The sequence below is a fragment of the Hoplias malabaricus genome, chromosome 14, assembly GCF_029633855.1.
Source record: "Hoplias malabaricus isolate fHopMal1 chromosome 14, fHopMal1.hap1, whole genome shotgun sequence".
In the NCBI taxonomy this organism is placed as follows: domain Eukaryota; kingdom Metazoa; phylum Chordata; class Actinopteri; order Characiformes; family Erythrinidae; genus Hoplias; species Hoplias malabaricus.
Window position 1 is genome coordinate 12,712,483 of NC_089813.1, and position 20,045 is coordinate 12,732,527.

General features: G+C 36.6%; 1 protein-coding gene across 2 annotated transcripts; it reads right to left on the reverse strand.

Annotated features, from left to right (window-relative positions):
• Positions 1 to 1,772: 1,772 nt before the first annotated feature.
• si:ch73-236j9.2 (solute carrier family 35 member E2A) lies at positions 1,773 to 19,417 on the reverse strand. 2 transcript variants are annotated; one of them, XM_066643989.1, is made up of 9 exons: positions 19,136 to 19,417; positions 17,179 to 17,627; positions 10,645 to 10,780; positions 8,562 to 8,689; positions 7,135 to 7,255; positions 6,135 to 6,188; positions 5,154 to 5,226; positions 4,374 to 4,519; positions 1,773 to 4,281 (listed from the first exon to the last, which is right to left on the reverse strand). In XM_066643989.1, the coding sequence occupies exons 2-9, from the start codon at positions 17,459 to 17,461 to the stop codon at positions 4,053 to 4,055; spliced, it is 1,170 nt and encodes a 389-aa protein (XP_066500086.1). In that variant the 5' UTR covers positions 17,462 to 17,627; positions 19,136 to 19,417; the 3' UTR covers positions 1,773 to 4,052. The 2 variants fall into 2 exon arrangements, with proteins under 2 accessions (XP_066500086.1, XP_066500087.1); XM_066643990.1 differs by having other exon boundaries at positions 19,106 to 19,417.
• Positions 19,418 to 20,045: the final 628 nt, after the last annotated feature.

The following is a 20,045-nucleotide window of genomic DNA, read 5'->3' on the forward strand; positions in this document are numbered from 1 at the left end:
AGAAAACATGAACGCCATTGGCCAAGGATTTCTGCTTGAAAACTGTAAATTCAGAATTAAGACAGCCAGGTTACCGGTCCTGAGCATTTCATTTAAATATATCTATTTATTAGTCATGCATATTAATAAGATTTAAAGTGTTTTTTGTGTGTGTGTGTGTGTGTGTGTGTTTGCACTTCTAAATTCCTGGGTTTTAAAATGGCAAGCAAGAAAATTTCATTCATCAGTGCATTCATTATGAGTTTAAGGAAAATGTATTGCAATAAGATGCATCAATTTGTTTTGTTCTTTGGGATAATAATGTATCCAAAAGTATACTTCTGAGTTTTATTTTATAAGATTAAAATATAGTGAATTCGGTGTTTAATTTTCAATGTAATATTTAATACTATGCAACAGTCAACATAAAACGACAAAAGAGTGGGAGAATGAATTTTGAATTACAATTATACAAAAGAGTACATGGGTTTCCTCCGGGTGCACCGATTTCCTCCCACTGTCCAAAAACGCATGTTGGTAGGTGGATTGGCGACTCCAAATTGTCCACAGGTGTGTGTGAGTGAGTGTCACCCTGCGAAGGACTGGCACCCCTTCCAGAGCCACCAATGATTCCAGGTAGGCTCCGGACCCACCGCGACCCTGAACTGGATAAGCTGTTTATTGAATTTCTTTTTAATCTGATTTCTAGACCGGAGTATGTTTTCTTGTCCACTTCAGTAATCAAATAACTGCAGAAATTCGGTTTCTATTGATTATTAAACTAGTAAACTCACTCATTAAACAGAATAAACAGAAAAGCACCAATGACACCATAATTGGCAGGTAAGACCAGCCGCAGTGATGTAGAAACTAAGTCTCCATAAGCAGGCTGCGCCCTTTCCAGTAATTTTCATACTATTCCTCATTTAGACTTTAAACTTTGCTCAATACAGTGGAACTTTTTTAGCTCCACTTAACTGTTCACTGACTTGTGGAGTCATAGTTTCAGCCAGAGACCCTCACCTTAGACACCCTTACCTTTGGATAAGAATAGATAAGTGACTTAGAGGTCATGACTAAATGCTACAGGAACAGAGCCAGCAGCTCAACGCCCCTGCAACGTCTCCCCTCAACCAAAGAAATTTAAAATGCCTCGGCCCCTCACATAGCTTTGCTTGAGGGAGGAAAATGGGGAGAAGTCCTCTGCGTTTATACAAGCACTTGATTTTAAAGAACAAATTAATGCTTTTGTAAAAATAACCCCCCTCAGAATTTTTGTTTGTAGAAATGACTGTTTGCTTTTCTCCTCCTCTGTAAGACAGTTTGAGCAGGAGTTGGAATTTTTCTTTATGTCCCATCTCTCAATCATGGGCTTCTATAAACCACACCAGGAGTTGTTAAGTTCCCAGCCAGAAGATAACTAGTCTGGGGCTAAAGATAAACTCTGTCTCATTCCAAACCACACACTCAGTGAGATGACTGCACTGCCTGTCTCGTTTCTGCTGTGTGCTTTCAGTCCCAGTCTCCACATTTTGAGCTTGATAACAAATTCCTGTGGTTCCTCTTAATCTGCTAAAGAGGAAGGATTTTCAATGTTAAGTAAAATCCCCATGTCTGTGCTCCTGTCACTTTCCTGTCCAGAAAAACCAGAAAGTTTTACTTCCTGGAAAGACTCTTTATTAAAAGAAAAAACTAAAGCAAAAGTACCTGTACTGACTCTTCTACTCTGGTTCTATTTTTATACCAAGAATGTCACATTTATTTTCCAGTTGAATAAGGCAGGTATCCTATTTTATATTAATTTATTTGAGAAGGTTCTGTATTCAATAAAAGTATTCAATGTATTCTGTACATCTTAGCAATGCACAAACAATAACTTCTGACTTAACACCAAGGATCAGACGAATTTGTACAGAAAAGTCCTTTTGAACAGTAATTTGGTTAGACTGTATACAAAAGCACAACAAGATGAAATCTACTGTTTTCCATTCATACAGAAGCACAATGCTGTAAAACTGGTTTTCCAAGACATTTTACTCTTCTTTTGACATTGTAAAAAAAAAAAAAAAAACAAAAAAAAAAAACCTACTTTCACATTTGCATTAAGTGGAGAAAATTACAGTGTCAAAACTATAAACCAACAAATATGTTCTTAGAAATACATCCAGGGATGTTAAAGTCCCAGTCCACAGGCTCTGAATGACAAGATTTATATGAAACTCACCTCTACTTTGAGCAAGTAGAAGATGAATCTGAGGCTCATGGTGAAGCACAACATAACATATGATGCTGGTTATTGAACAGGTAACCCCATAAATATGTTTAGCTCAGTAGTCTAAGAAACACAGGTTTGTTTATAATTCAAGTCTGGTCATGAAATACAAGGCATCCGTAAAGGAGGAAGAAAATGTGAGAAGACTCTAGTACAAGAGAACAAAAATGGCATCATTTAAACACTAAAACTAGGACACTGCACATGAATAGTCATGTGACTGAATGAGTCTGCCACAGACACAATCTACAGATTGAAAAAAAGTGTTTAGTGGTTCATTTTCACTATTTAAACAAGGTCTTCAACAATTAATCAACAGCAACCAAAAATCGCAGTGAAATATTATACCTTGTTGCTGTTATATCAAAAAACGTTAAATCCATTTTCATACCAGCTGTCTGTTACCCTATGTGGAAATTTCATGATGAACAGACTAAGAGTCATGGTCCAAAATTGCTTAAAATAAAATCTCTTCATATGAACTGAATCCAATTACACTGAAGCAAAGAAGGCTGTTACCTACTACTATAATTGTATCACCTGGATATACAGGTTTATTACGTCAGTTATCACTTACATGAACGAGGATGAGCAACTCGTCAAAGTAAACTGTTATGAAGAAAAAAAAGTGGTGGAGCCCATTCAAAAACTCTTGCAAAATATTAAAGGATTACATAAATTACTCAGCCATATTTTCTGTAATCCCAAAAACAAAGAAAAAAAAAAAAAGAGAGGCATCTTAAAAATCATATAACATTTAGTAAAACAAACAAACAGGAAAAGGAATGGGAAAAAAGGTCAGAAGAGGTAAACTGGTATTTTGGCAGCCTCTCTATTTGTCGTGGCCATGGTAACTCACCACTCACTCACCAACATAATATAACAAATATAGACAAAAGGATATAACATTTAACAAGCGATAATTGTCTTTTTTCTACAATTTTGTTAAATAATACTTGAAATTGTGAGGCTATAGTGACAATAGCACTTTTAAATTCTGGTTGTTTTAGGATTAAAACATTAGTTATAGACAAAAGTGAAATTGTCGAAAATGCAATGAATAATTAACGGAAAAATCTTTGCTTTAAATGGATTCTTTTAGGGTAGTTAAACGTTCTAAAGTCATTCTTTGCTTAATTTTGGTCCCAAGTCCATAGCACGTGTACCCTTCTGGAATTACTCAGGCTATGCCTGTGTGTCAGATTTGATCCTAATCAAACTTTGGTGCAATCAACTTTGAAAAATTCTTCTCCATCAAACACTGTCATTCTCTTTCACTCAAAATACAGCTTCTTTTTTCTTGCAAACATTTTCATTACCTTTCTCGTAATATCATGTGGGTTGTAGACAAGACCAAAACCAACAAGATACACTAAAACTGTAAAATAATTAAGAATAAACATGGTCCTAACAAACAAGTTCCATTGCCTTGTTTATCCAATGACCACCAAACTAGTGAATGAACAAAGGAAACCTGCAGGTGATTGCAAAAGTGCTCAACGACCAGGTTCCTTTACATTGGTTTGGTTTTAACCGACCACAAATCCTAGAGGTGCTATTGAAAGAAAACATAAAGGCTGGTGGAAAAATGTAAGAATGTCATACTCCAGGCATAGCAGTCTACGTAGAGCCTGATCATCTGCTCGTCTTAATAAAGCAACTGCTGTGCATGTGAAGTCTGTTGGGACCCAAACTTGGTATATATTTGTAATCGCTTCTTTTTAAAGCAGGAATGCAAACATCCTTCCTCACAGGTCTTGAAGTGCCATCTGAAGCAGAAGTCAGTTCAGTTACATGTCTTTTAGTCAGATGCTTTGATGTTAGAGTCCTGGAGTAAGGGCCTATGGTCCAAGTCTGCTGATTGGGCAAGAGCTTGCAGCACACTTCTCTGAACTTGTTTGGCTTTGTTATAAAGCATAACGCCCACAAACACCAGTAATGTACCCACAGCAGAGAGGATTGTGATTGGGTTACTAAACACGATGATGCTGAGCCAGATGGACAGGGCATGCTTCACTGTGCTTGCCACACTGAGAAGGAAAATACACAATAAGACGTTAATTTAGAATTACTAACAAAGTCATTTATAATTAGTTAGAACACACCAGAGTGGAGTTCTTACCTGAAGGTGACAGGTGAGATGCGTCCCATCAGAGCGTAGGCCGTGACACTCTGCAGGTGAAACAGGATTCCGTCCAACAGTAGCAGCAACACAATGTCCTCGCTTAGGCTGAAGCTCTCTCCACTCTTCCCTAACACAGGTATGTCCTGAAGACACATGATGAAGAGGAGATAAAACAGAATCACAATTTACTCTTAGTCAATACTAACATTTACACTGCATGCTTTTCCTTCACGTAGTAAAAATTCAGCTTACTTTGCTGGGGAAAAAAAGCATAACACCACATGTGTGGTATATGTGCCGTTATTGTGCCATATTGAGGGAAAGAATGATTTGTAATCAAACTACACATAATATTGCCATAATTAAATGGGACTGTATTTGTGTGAAATGGATTTTCAATGGTCTGAATCCCTTTGAGGTCATAAATCTGCTGTTTTATACAGTGAGCACGCTCTCTTGCACTGTGTAGTAAAGAGCACAGCTCTAACATACAAAGAGTCACAGTAAACGCTGATAAGCATCAAACCCTACTCACATATTCAAAGGAATAATGTCAGTGTTTTTTTTACAGAATTAATTTACCTTTTTATTAGGAAACTTGAATTATGTTGTGACTAGAAAGGTAAAGTAATCTGCAGTGAAAGCAAGCATTTAATATGTGTCTGCTTAACTTGAATGTAAAGAAGTGGTAGCTGGGTCTAGATCAGCACTCTCAACCTTGAAACACTAAAGACATGCAGACCCTGACTTCATATTTAATGCAGAAAACTGACTTACCAGGAGGAAGACCCAGGCAGGAATTAGCATGATGACAGCAGCAGCACTAGTGTAGAACTGCAACTCTGGAGGGCTGAAGGGGGAACAAGGATAACATTAACAAGGACTTTACAAAAGCTAATTATGAAGAGTAAAGAACAAACATGTCCATGGTATAAGGCTAAACAATTTCCTCTTTTTCTACTCCAGTTCTGATGTTTCCTGTAATTTAGTAAAAAAAAAAAAAAAAGGCAAAACTGCCTTACTAACAGTCTATTTCTCTTCTGAATCTACAAACTGGACTTAAGCACAATCCACAATGTGCTAAGCCTAAAAAATGTAAATCTATTTTTATAATAAAAAGGTATCTTGAAGTAGTCATCCTTTAGTAACAAAGTAAAAAGTCAACATATTACACACCATGATTTATACTTTATAACGCACTGCAGGAAATACTCTCCCCTAAAACTCAGTGAGTGCAAAATTCGCTGAGGTCTGAAGTTACTATTATTCTAAATATTATGGTAAACATAATATGAATAAAGAGAATACACAAAATAGGACTGCTATACTATACATATTTTGAAAGCCTAAATACTAAAGTGTTTCCTATATGCTTCATGTCCCCTATCACTATATATATTATGCAAAAACCTATGTATGTTGGATGTGTTGTTTTTCTGAATGAGCATGATAGATTTATAAGAGTGTGCTTAACCATCTATTTGCTTAATTAGAGAAAAAGCAATGCAATCAACATTTAACCCCATTAATGTGTGGTGTTATTCAGAATGACCATCCCTGAGAACCAACAAAATAAAAATCTATACATTTTTGTGAGTTCACTACATATCAAATACATTCACCGCATCTGTGACACATCTCTTTAATAACAGAGAAAAATAGAATAAAAGGAACAGCAAAAATGGTGGTCACATGGGAGCCATGTTAAATGTCATTACATTCCAAAGGCCCCAGGAAACAGAAATACAAAACACTTACCTGAATTTATATTTGTCCCCACTTAGCAGCTTCTTGGAGAATACATTTTGTAAGCTACAGCACAGAGAAGAAAAAAAATAAATTATTGCACTATAAAAATGTATTACACTATATTCAAACTGTGCACTCCCTGTCCCTGTTCAAATAAATCAGAGAATAATGACTAATGAGCCCTTTAAATGAGATAACTGCAATTATTATATGTTAAGTATATATATTATATAATTATTATTATTATTTTAATTGGCCATTTCCTTATTCAAACTGTGCACTCCCTTTCTGTATGAGAATAATGACGAAAGAGCCCTTTGAATGAGATTAGTGGAATTACTGCCAATGAATCTGTTTTATATCTGTCCCAATAAGTTACTGCATCTACTGATGACCTGGAAAATGGCAGCAGAAACATATTGATCATAAGAGAACCAACATATTGAATATTTTGTCAGAATCTGTAGGAAATATGTCTTTAAGTGCTTTAGGATTTTTTTCCATGTGCCACAAAGGAATCTAATGATGGCAGTTTTTATGCAGTCATTTTGAACGGCTGATGGTAAAATCTCTATATAGTCGCAAATAAAAACATACTGCATTCACTAAAGACAGCTAAGTTAGGTTGTTAAATTAACAAAACATTGTGACAAGTGTAAGGTTCTTTGGTTTTGGATGTCAGCAGTGGAAAATCTTACAGTTTTAGTGTGGTGCCAATGAACAAATCTAAAAGACACTTCCACCTGTGCAGTTTATACATTTGAATCTTTCATTCATAAATATTAAAGTATTAAGGGGTACTAAGGGTAATGTGTTAACTCTGCAAATACACAACTGTGTAGTAAAACGTCAAATCAAAAGCCATATAAGGCTTGCCCTTTGTAGAGGATGGGTTATCATATTCCCACGTAAAAAAAAAAAAAAATCACAAATTAATCAGGTGTGTTCTAACATTTGAACACAAGTATATACTGAAGAAACATATTCTGTACTTAATTGTGACACGTACCAGTCCATAATGTTGGTGGAGAGAGCAGCAGAGAAGCCCAGCATGTTAAAACTGATTTCAGTGGCTGTGCAAAGTGCCAGACCAGCCATTACAGGAAACAAAGACAAGTTCACCCACAGACCTGTTGATGAAACACACAAAACAACATTAAAACACAATCCTGCACAGATAAATCTTAAATGTACAGTTGTGAAGCTTCAACGTTTTCTACATTTGAGCAAAGAAGTCAACTCACAAAGCATTAGGCTGTTCACATGAGAGGCAAAGAGTGGACTACATTGTATTTCTTGGCAAACAGCTGCTCAAACAGACCTTCTTTCATTTACTGCACTAAACATAGCTTTCCATTAAAACTTATATAACAGGATTATAATAAGATAAAAGCACATAACTAAAGTATATTATACAATATTAATACAAATCAGTAAACCAGTGTGTAATCTACAAACACCATTTCCAGAAATGTTGGGATGAAAAACAATGAACTCAGTCTCAACATTTAGAATGTGGTCTTTTTACTCATTTTTATTTAGATGTAGGTTTTACATTGCATTGTAGTTTATATTTAGATTTTTTTTTACATTACATTTCTGGAAATGAAGTTTGTACTACTCAGATAAGCTAAGTTGGCAAAATTGCTGTTCACGCTGTTCTTATCTTGACCACTGTTTATTATTCTCTGAGGGCCAAGTCCTATTTACTTGACAAAACTACACTGAGGAAAAACAGAGATGATTGGGATTGGGATGATAATACACAAGTGTTTTAATAATGTAAAGTGCTCATAGGGTTCATATATTTCTCATGTCTATACTGTGCTATTCATTCAGATTGGAAATAGCAAGCAGTGAATATAAGAAACTAGGTACATATTACCCAAGGCATAGACATTTCCACCTTCACCACTGTAGGTATATTCTTAGAACAACACACAAAAGCATGTGAAAACAAGTTGGGAGGGTTCAGCTTGGTTTTGTTTAAAGTGGAATTCAGGCCTAATGCATGTATTTATCATTCTGTTTGACATGCTAGTTCATGTGACAGAATTCATGGTTTACACACAACAAATACAGAATGTTAGCCCAGCTACTGATGGCTACCTTACTGGATAAACACTCACACCTCAAACCTTTTCAATACAAGTTTAAGGTAAATGCATTATGCTGCATTAGCCAGACAAAAAAGTTGTCATTGACAATCAAGTAGATGAAAAGAAAATCTAGAAAATCAGAAAATCTAGCTGTAGTGTCTACCCTGGTCTGGTTGGGAGATGCAAGTACGCATGATTAAAACAGATGGAACAGGATGTTCATTTTATTTTTGTCAGACTGCTCCTTTAACCGACAAAGCATTTTTAGAACATGTTAAACACTCTGTGATTCAATCTGTGCAAATTCAGCTGTGTTCCTCACACATCTGTGCATCACCTGTGTATTCCCCGAGTATCAGTCTTGACATTATAACTGTGAAAATGGGCGCTGAACTCTTCACAGTCTCAGCAAATGATACAGCTACATTCTTCAGGCTGACCAGCCCTAGCACAACAGTGGTGAACCTGAGTGGAAGTAGAATGGCAACACTTTAACAATTAAAATTTGATTATTTCATATTTACTTAGAGGCAATGCACAAATAATGAAAGCTCTAGCTTATGCAGTCAAACATCAAACAAACAAATAATTTATAGATTTAGAGTCCTTAAGTTCCCGGGAACCACAAGCACCAGGGACCTGAAGTGGGACCTCCAACTTTGTACTACTTCTGCCAGCTCAAGTCAATCAACACAGCCTAGTGCAGCTCTGCTACCAACAATGATATTAACAAATGCAGGTGGCATGCTGGGGCAGCAGGTAGTGTCGCAGTCACACAGCTCCAGGGACCTGGAGGTTGTGGGTTCGAGTGACTATCTGTGAGGAGTTTCATGTGTTCTCCCCGTGTCTGCGTTTCCTCCCATGCTCCAAAAACACACATTGGTAGGTGGATTGGCGACTCAAAAGTGTCTGTAGGTGTGAGTGCAATCAATGATGGACCTTGTGTCCAATGATTCCAGGTAGGCTCTGGACCCACTGTGAACGTGAACTGGATTAAGCACTTACAGATAATGAATGAATGAATGAATGCATCATCAGATCCACAGAAAAGACCACCAATGTCACCTTCAGAACCTGTCGCACCATGGTCATGACCTGATCAGTTCATCCCCTTAGGCAGGTACTTTGGTCAAATGAGGGTTAAAACAACTAAACTGCAGAAAATCATCTTTCCTCACAAAAGGTTCTTTGTGCTGTTCGCACTCAATTTTGTACTTATCTGTAGTAATTAGTGCTGCACCCAGCACTTTAAAACACCCTTCTTTGCTACTCTTAAGTCTACTGCTAGTCTATTGTCTCTTACCGTAGACTGTGAGGTACTGTAACACCAATTCCTTGTGCAATCCTACTGGGCCAATAAAACCTCATTCTGATGTGTTTATTATGGTAACATTGGTGCAATGTTCTAGTGAGAATGATTTAATCACAAAGCCACAACAGACAAATAGCCAGATGTTCTTAAAAACGTTTGATCCAGTGAGTTATTAAAAAGGTGTCTAAATTTTAAAAAATGTATCTTTCCCATTCCAAAATAATGCTGTGCTGTTTAACATTCATTCATTTATATTCTGTAACCACTTTATCCTGTTCAGGGTCATAGTGAGTGAAGAGCCTACCCAGAATCACTGGGCACAAAGATGGGAACATAACCTGAGTGGTTTTTCGATGTTAAGAGTGACTATCATTCAGTGTTCACTGTCAGTACAGCTCAAGTGTAAAGAGAAACCATTAAGTTACCAAAACAGACTGGATGTTGCTGTGACTCTTTAACAAAACAGTGTAGTTTAGCAAAATGTTGAAAGTTAATATGTGCAGTAAAGACACTGTATTTCCTGAATTTTTTATGGAAATTACAAATATGTTCACTCTGCTTGGAAAAAAAAAATTAATGGCTGTATTTTCACAAGAAACAAGCCTTGATCATTACCCTCCTAATGTTCCAGGTCTTAAGCATGAAAATATGTAAATATTCAGAAAATTGGCATGTTGCAAAGCACATTAGGTTCCACTCAGAGCAGTCCCCACCTGCGAGTAATAATGTGAAATATAGCAACCCTTGTGGTACAATTCCTAACCAAAATAGAGTCTGTATGTGTGTATGTATGGTTAGTGATTGTGAGTGTGTATGTATGGTTAGTGTGTGTGTGTATGTATGGTTAGTGTGTGTGTGTGTGTGTGTGTAACAAGACTTCCCTGAGGTGCTTTGCAGTGCTACCTTCAATCCATATTAATTAATGTCTTAATTTTGTAAAAGCCAAAATAGACATTGCTTCTGCATAAATCTTCACAGTCAGCAATGATATAAAGTACTGCTTGTAATATTTCTAACTTCATCTTTTACTGTGTGAACTTATCAATATTTGCACCTGTATAAACCAGTTTTTAGATAAACATGGCAGATTTGCAGGAGAGAAGCTTACCTCATTAGTCCAACAAACAACATGATCATGAGAAAGTTGGGTGGGTATTCCACTCGGGGTTTGTGCTGGTACAGGCAGCAAGGCACAAACATCTTAATGCAGCCTATGAAAGTGGTGGTGAGCATCTGAATAGCACCTGAGAAAGACATAATTATAAGAGACACATGAGGAAAACAGATTTGGGAATTATGCACAAGGTCTGTCAACAGTGCCTGAGTACATAATAGGCCTGAGTTATTAGGAAATATACAGAGATGTTTAATCATCCATAAAAAAATATATGATGTTTGAACCTGCCCTATTACTCTAAGGATTTGGTATGGATTCTCCATGAGCATTTTACAACCTTTTGTACAGTACAAGTGTTAAATAAACTGGTTTAATCAGGGGACAACTTAAGATGGTTGGCTAGTAGAAGCAAACAAATGGGATCATGATATATCCTCATTTCAGACTTTTCAGAAATTTGCCATTAAAATAAAAAAGATGTGGATTTTCTGCTACTATTTATATTATTCAATGCATATTCCAATACATATACGATTACCTATTCAAAATAATATGTTAATTAACAACAGTTTATAATAAGGTTTAACTACAACTGAACACACCATTATTAAAAATATCCATATTATACTTCAATTCTGTAAAATGTAATTAAAAAATAAACAAGATAAAAATAATACTTAAAAAGACCTACTAGAAACCGCTGACTACTACTACGACTTCTACACCCAGTGTGCTATGGTAGTAAAGCAGAATTATAAGACAAAGCAAAGAGTGTAGAAATATGTATTTTACTGATACTACAAGTACATTTTTCAAATGTTTATTCTAACCTAAAACAAATATGTATTCAGAGCACATTGGTTTGGTTCTCATGGATGCACAGAAACACGCTCTAAACCTTTTTAAGTGCTACAAAACTAAACAGACTCAAGGTACAAATGAGTTTCTGTAGTAATTTTAACAGTGAATAAAAACATTTAAAATTCTTCAAAGAAAAAACAGCAATTTTCTCCTCAATACCATTCCACCTTAAAAGTCACAGAGCTTCTGAACGTAAACAAACCAGTGAGAACTGCAGTTCCCCATAGTTCCAATCATAGACGATCCCGTTAATTGTACTCTATCATTAAATTTAACGTCATATATTTAAGTTATTTTTATGTAGGATTAGAATGGTATATTCTTTAAATGTTCCCATAGCTTGTTCGACAGCTATGCCATGTAAAATGTATATAATGTTGTTAGTGAGTTCTGAATGCAGAGCAGAGCTGTCCACCCCCTCATGGGTGTAACATTTTGAGTTGAATTTTGGTTGAATAGGATGAACTTTTGGGGGAATATTATAAAAAGGGAAGATTCCTAATCTATTAAAAATTAGATAGACATCAAGGCAATTCTGAACATTTGACTGAACTAAAACGAAAAATAAACCAGTCAGATGAATGAACAAATGAGAAGAAAAAAAAACTATCAATTCGAAAGCAGCCAGCCAGAAAGACCAACTACAATGATAAATTATGCTGACTAGGTCAGCTTTTGTTTGTCATCTCTCAATACGTTTTTGCACCAAGTCAAGCAGAGAGAGAGAAAGAGTGAGTGAGATTGTGGCGGAGCACTGTTACAGGTGTGTAGGAGGAATAAGACTTGATTAGGAAGAGAGCTACTTACCCAAGTTCTACCCAAGATATGGCTGCTGAGGTTACATTGAAATATGAGAGATTACAAAATATACTTATTTTATATACTTTAAGTTAATGTATTAGATTATCTAAAGATGTTCACAGAAATCTTTTATAGATGTGTGGAGAGAGATAGAGTGTGCAGAAAAAAAAATAAACAGTTAAAAGTGCGCATATATATAAGCCCATAATGGCCAGAATTTACCAGTATAGGAAAAAAGGGAGAATTTAACAGATGCATTACTATCATGCCACATGTCATACACCCAATCAGATTCTCATTAATTACTTATGTTAATTTAAATTACATCTATATTATTTACTAGTTTTGTTCAAGTATTGATGACAGCTCCATTGTGTGGTATTAAATTAGTACAACAAGGCAGGTACACTGTTGGTTTCCACTCTTCTGAAAAACAAACATGATAAAAAATGAATGAGAGTTACACTGCCAGGGGCACTGTGGTATAACTAAGGTTTCAGGCAGTGTAGAGTCTGAGGTATCACACACTCTTTTCCCAGCACCAACTACATGGGGCAGGTCACGTCAGTGGGTTTTTCAAGTCTTACTGCAATCCAGCTGTCATTTTAAAAATCTTGATGAACAATGAACAACTAAATTTTAACAATTGGGTATTTTTTTCCTTAAGAATGCCAGAGGTCACTGCAAGTTAGTTTGAAAGCTTTCATTTCTTTTAATATAATGGGTGTGCACATATGGATATGGGTATTATCTGTTCCAGATATCAGTGTGTCATTGGAGTGTATATATTTAAAAAGTTTGAATATTAGAAATGAATTAAACCTAAATAAAACAAAACCACTGTTTTCAGATATAATCAATTTAATGGCCCCACAACAGAGAGACTAGACAAACCCAAAAACCAACAGAACAGACTGAGTGGTTAAAATACTGGTGACCTTCATTCTTATGTAAGCAAACACAAAGGACAATACTGAGGTCAGCAAAAATTATTGCAGAAATGTCCATATATTGTGTGATAAGTCGATAATGTTACTATTGTGAAAGACAGTGTTAGCAAATATTATTAACATTTCATAATTAAATGCACTTTGTTAATTTAATACTTTATATATTTTAAAATATATAAAATTAACAGCTATCAATTTGTAACTAAACAGTTTTACACAAATTTCCAGTCCTTTGTACAATTTTGCTTCCTTAGATAGTGGATAGACTACACAGACGAATGGTGTAAGTCAATAGATCCTGTTTAGCCTTGTGTTTTCATAGGTGGTTTAGCAGGTTTACTGGTTGGAACCAAGTTCACATTCCATTGTTAAATTAAATCTCTCAGAAGATAAACAGATTCTTGTATATACTTATGGGAATTCATGTCTTATGGGAATCACCTAAACCAGTAAGTGCCTGCATTAATTTCTACAAGTTACAGAACCCTGATTTATTCTTCTTCACCTGAACCTCATTTAATAGCAAAACTATAAGACTTCATTAAGAACTGGTTCGGAGGGATGATTCTAACTAGATCTGTAACTAGTTGGGAATAAATTAATGAGACTCAGTGACTTTTGTGAAGTTTCATTTTTAATTTTTTTATTTATTTATATTTTTGGACAGTTGTGGAAATAGGCCACAGACTTATGTTATGTGAATACAAAATGTTTTAACGCCTAATATTTCTCAGATATTTTCTTTCCTGTATATTACTTTTCTCAAAAACAAAATTGCACCATGGCACTGCCATTCTATCTATTTTAGATCTTAAATCATGTTTTCAAAATTCATTGCCATGTTCCACAGGCATGGTGGCTAAGCCATACCATCAAATGTGGGGAAGTAAACCATGCACATATTTAAGGAATTAAGTATGTTCTGATGCTCCTATATGCGCCCAATGATTCCAGGTAGGCTCTGGACCCACCGCAACCCTGAATTCGATAAGTGGTTACAGATAATGAATGAATGAATGAATGATGCTCCTATTACAGCAAACACAGAATTAAATAAACACCATGTGATGTCTACTAGTCACAATTGACCTACAGCTAATAACAGTGAGTATTTCAGACCAAAGATGAAACTAATGAAAAGATCAAACATTGCTCAAAGTTAGTGCAAACTAATTAGTGCTCATTTAATCATTAGCTCTGTTTAGATAAGGAACAGCTATAAACATTGCAGCTGGGTTGTTGCCCAGAATTAAGATGGAATAGAATTAAAATGCTAATAATATTGAATGAATATAAACCAGGCAAGTGATGGCAGGCAGCAATGAAATGTAATGGTTTTTGCTTTATTCATTTAACTCTGCCTTGCATCTGACAGACAATCCCTTAAGTATATGCATCATTTGATTTCCCTCCAGTGAATGCCAAACGCTGACCACAAATGCTGCATCTGATGGTAAACAAAGCCACTAATAAAAATGATCAGTGTTATGTCTGCATCAGCATTCCCAGGAGAATGAATGAAAACTATTTAATGAGAAATTCAGTCCTCATTTTCTGAAATACATAAGTGTTCTAACATACTGTTGGGGTCTAAAGAGTTAATGAATACTAACGAACACTCGATTATTTTAAATATGCACTATTCGATAATCATATTTTGAACACACAGTGTTCAGTACTGCAGATATTTTCTTTCCTGTATATTACTTTTCTCAAAAACAAAATTGCACCATGGCACTGCCATTCTATCTATTTTAGATCTTAAATCATGTTTTCAAAATTCATTGCCATGTTCCACAGGCATGGTGGCTAAGCCATACCATCAAATGTGGGGAAGTAAACCATGCACATATTTAAGGAATTAAGTATGTTCTGATGCTCCTATATGCGCCCAATGATTCCAGGTAGGCTCTGGACCCACCGCAACCCTGAATTCGATAAGTGGTTACAGATAATGAATGAATGAATGAATGATGCTCCTATTACAGCAAACACAGAATTAAATAAACACCATGTGATGTCTACTAGTCACAATTGACCTACAGCTAATAACAGTGAGTATTTCAGACCAAAGATGAAACTAATGAAAAGATCAAACATTGCTCAAAGTTAGTGCAAACTAATTAGTGCTCATTTAATCATTAGCTCTGTTTAGATAAGGAACAGCTATAAACATTGCAGCTGGGTTGTTGCCCAAAGAGCATATTTTGCCCTGCTTCATGTATGCTTTCATGGCTCCAACTAATAAACGCAAAGACTACTTGCAGACAATCCCAAGAACAAATCATGAGTGTTTTTTTTTCGTATCATCAGCAATTGTGCCTTATGCATGTGAGGTATAGAATTCTACGTCCAAAAGCACATTTTGTTGTCTGACCTCAATTCCACGCTTTTCTTTTGGTGACAGATACAATCACCATATCATAATTTATAGTATAGTATATTTATAGAGAAGAAAGAAACATCACTTTATAGTTCATTACTATAGCCCAAAAATAATAATAAAAAAATATACTAGTGCTGGGTAATATCAGCAAAAATCAATATCATGATTAATTGTACACTTTCCCACGATTACGTTTAATGAAAGCTTATTTTGTTTTTGTATTTTTGACCCTCATATTTCAGTGACTTGTACTGTAAATATGCACCAGTATTAAAGCTGGGATATGCTTTCTAATATTGCTGGGAGCTTGTTTCTCTGTTGTTTTGAGCACAGTTTCTATTTGGTGTGTGATTGTACTTTGGTCGCTGAAACTGTTATTCCTCAGCATTTACATTTGACTTCTTTTTGTTCAGTGTCGTCTTAATTATAGTCAAAACATAGCATGTCCAAACCAGAGATGCTGTAATTTTCTTTGGAATTAGGTGCTTGAGGCACTCGGTTGGCCTCGGAATTTAGGTTGCTTCCATGTGGCAGATCGGGGCAGAATTACATGGCTACAGTTTGGGAGCATTGTTTTAAAAAGGGACAGTACATGAACACACGGTGAGGTCATAACAGAACAAAAAGTAAAAATAAAATATCTATATAATTGATATAGACAAGACTAGGTTGTTTAGAAGTTCTGACAGTCAATTTTGATTAGTTTTTGATTAATCGCCCAGCCCTACCTCATACGCATGTCATTTCTGATTCCATCTACTACTTTCGTGCTAGATTTGAAAAACTGGTAAAAAGAATTTATCAAAATGATAAAATACCAAAAACCCATCTGATTGGATAAGGTGTAAAGATTTGTTTACAGAGAATTAAAATGCTAATAATATTGAATGAATATAAACCAGGCAAGTGATGGCAGGCAGCAATGAAATGTAATGGTTTTTGCTTCATTCATTTAACTCTGCCTTGCATCTGACAGACAATCCCTTAAGTATATGCATCATTTGATTTCCCTCCAGTGAATGCCAAACGCTGACCACAAATGCTGCATCTGATGGTAAACAAAGCCGCTAATAAAAATCATCAGTGTTATGTCTGCATCAGCATTCCCAGGAGAATGAATGAAAACTATTTAATGAGAAATTCAGTCCTCATTAAATGGTCTATTATCTGCATGTCAGAGCTGTCAGGGCTACAGCCACATACAGCTGCAATAGGGCTGTCAAAACTGCTTTCCTGACATCTAAAAATATTAATTGCTCAACATCCGTACAACACCAACATGTATTATTATCTTGAGGAATTCACGGACACACGTTAATTTGGATATACTGGTTAGACTGGATATTCTGCTAGTAACAACATGTTGTCATTGTGACAACTTTTTGTTTTAGCTCAGTCACTATATTCGCATCCAAAAATTTTAAATTTCTAAAGTGAAGCTGCTTCCACTCCATTGTGTTAACTGCAGAAAAAATGAAGACTTGCTACGGGCAGCCCCACCTTACCACACCTTCCCCCTCCACTTACCCAGCATGCTTGGCTCTCCTTCCAGCAAGGAGAGGATGTACTTGTTGAGGAAGAGTGTGCAGAAGCTGAAGAAGAACCACAGGCACAAATAAGTCAGCGCTCTGTAGCTCCAGACCCCAGAGTCAGCTTCGATGATGGTGGTCTCTGTTATGGTGATCTTGAGAACTTGTTCTCCTGGCATGCTCTCGCTGCGAGCCAGGATCACCCTCTCCTGCCGCGAGCGCTTGAAGGGCGAGAGGAGCTTGCAGCACATGGACCTGCCACGTCGCCCACTGCCAGGCATGATGCACAGAAGGGTGGGTACCAAGCATATAACAGGTTGGCAAGGAACAGGGTAGGGAGAAGTGGTGGAAGAGATGTGTGTTTTTACTCCATTTTAAATCAGGTATTGATAACTTTGAAGATGGAGGACCTGGCAGATGGCTCTAGTTGTGTTGGCTGCACCTCTTCTGCAAAAGACAAAAAAGGAGGCAAATTATTGATGATAGATTCAAGACAAAAAAAAAGAGAGAGAGAAATCTGAATACTAGTTAGGTCATGCTAAACATACCATGGGTTTCCCCTGAAATTCCCTTTACCAGACCAAGTCCAAACACACAGCTTGATATGTGAAAAATAAAAAGATATTTAGTTGGAATCAAATTATGTACAAATGAAAGGCATATTTTGCACCTGGGCTCTCCCTACAGTTACAGTGGGAAAAAAAACTACTTACCTGTGTTCCTTTAATGAATGGATTTGTTAAAGGTCATTTTAATTGGACACAGATGAAGGACTTGATTTGGGAAAGGGGATGGGGCAATTACACTGTATTAATTCTCCACACATTGTCCATTTGATGACCTCCAATGACTATATAAGTAACTTTGCAAATCTACAATTAGAGACTGTATTCCAAATGTTGCTGTACGTATTTTGTCACCCCACTTTTTCAATATATTTGCGTCAGTGGTCCACAAGACCACCTGCCAATTTTTGGGTGTGTTGACCTGGTAGGAGTAGATCCATGTTTTTAGACACTGTGCTCACCATGTCAATGTAAAATCAGAGACAGCTGCTGCACACGTTGAGTTGGTCATCCTCTAGTCCTACATCAGCCGTCACAGGACGCTGCTGGCTGAATATGTCGGTTGGTGGGCTATTCTCAGTCCAGCAGTGACAGTGATGGGTTAAAAAGAAAAACTCCAGCAGCACTGCTGTAACTGATCCACCAGTACCAACACAACACACTAACACACCACCACCTCCACATTAGTATCAGTTCAATGTTGGGAATGATCCACCACCCATCAGTGTGAGGGGGTCCTGACCATTGGAGAACAGGGTAAAAGAGGATAACAAATTACATAAATAAATATAGTCTGTAATTGTAGAACTCCAACGTGAACCTACATTGTAGTTTGACCTGATTAAATGAACAGTGGGTGTAGTGTATCAGAATATGAGACTTGTTTTTGTAAAGTCAGTGTAAATCAGATTCAGCACCGTTAAACAGAATACACTGAAAGCATAGAGAAGCATAAGAAGTAATGTAAAACTCTGTAAAGTGTCAAGTATGTCACCACTATACCAGCATACAGCTAAACTTAAATATTATAAAAAATAATATTAATATTTTTGGTAAAACGAAAAATAAGTTTTTCCTCAGGGGTATGTGGTGGCTTCTGACAGAAATAGCTGCACAGTTTGTGCCTTGAAGGAAACAGGGAACTCCCTGTAAACATCAGAAGACCTGTCTTCAGCAGTGAGTGAATGCACTTGGCTTGACTTGGGTTTGACACGTAGCGGAGTTAGCGTTCAGCTAACCACAGTTTACAAAACTATACAGAGACAGACACAAAAGCCCTGACCCCAATATCACCGGAAATGCCCTCGACTGCACTATTAACATGTTTCTGTAACTCATCTTTGAAGAAGCCCCGCTGACCTGAAAGAAGAAGACGTTAGTTGAACGTACCCGCGGCCACATTGGCGATTCTGAAAACACACGTTCAAACCTTTCCGCTAACCTCTTCCAGACAAACGGCTCCACTCTCTCTCCCCTCGACATGGCCAAGTTAGATTCGGACTTTTTGGCGGCCAGCTCTCTGTTTTAATCAGAGGATACGTCGGCGAGCTCCAGAATATGTACACATGCTCCTAATCTTTGACCAGTCGTCTCTATGGTTTAGTTGCTGTGCGAGCAGAGGCGCCGCTCGCTTCTCTACTGCCGCTCTGCTCTACTGTAGACAATAGTTCTTCACACAGGGCGCAGTTCCAAACCACTCCGTACTCCCTAACTAGTGCACTACGGGAGTTCGGCTTCTCCACCCAGTACGGCACTAAGTACTGCACCGTTTCAAGGTGTACCTTCAGTTGTTTACACACGGTTTATAGGCTATACACTTAATGACAACACAAATAAATAAATAAATAAATAAATAAAAACTCTCTGGAGAAAGCGTTGGCTAGACTAATATCAATGGGGTAATGAAAGTGTTCTCTGCAGAAATGAAAGTTCATCCAATAGCTTTGCAATGTGTTTGGGTGGTGTTTGTGATCCAAAATTACACCTGAGTTCAGTAATTTTCTCGATGTTTACAGTTCACTGTGACATATTTAACACTTGGTTTAAAAATAGTACTTTAATTTGTTCTTTGGCTACCCCTAGTGTAATTTATTTTTAAAACACTTTACTGAAATTAGTGGTGAGAGGGAGGAAGGGTTATAGTTAAAAACTGATGCTTTTAATTGTTCATCTTTAATTTAGATGCTTTTTCCTTCTTGCTTTACATGTTTACCATGAGACTGTGTACAAAAAAAAAAGTGTGAACCTGATTATATGTGCAAATAAAATATAGATAGCAAAAAAGTATAAATCTTATGGT

Coding starts and splice junctions, on each gene's coding strand:
- si:ch73-236j9.2 (XM_066643989.1), bottom strand. CDS start 17,461: ATGCCTGGCAGTGGGCGACGTGGCAGGTCCATGTGCTGCAAGCTCCTC. Junction 7,256..8,561: donor GATACTCGGGGAATACACAG/GTGATGCACAGA, acceptor TTTCATCAACAG/GTCTGTGGGTGAACTTGTCT. Junction 4,520..5,153: donor CTGCCTGGGTCTTCCTCCTG/GTAAGTCAGTTT, acceptor ATGTGTCTTCAG/GACATACCTGTGTTAGGGAA.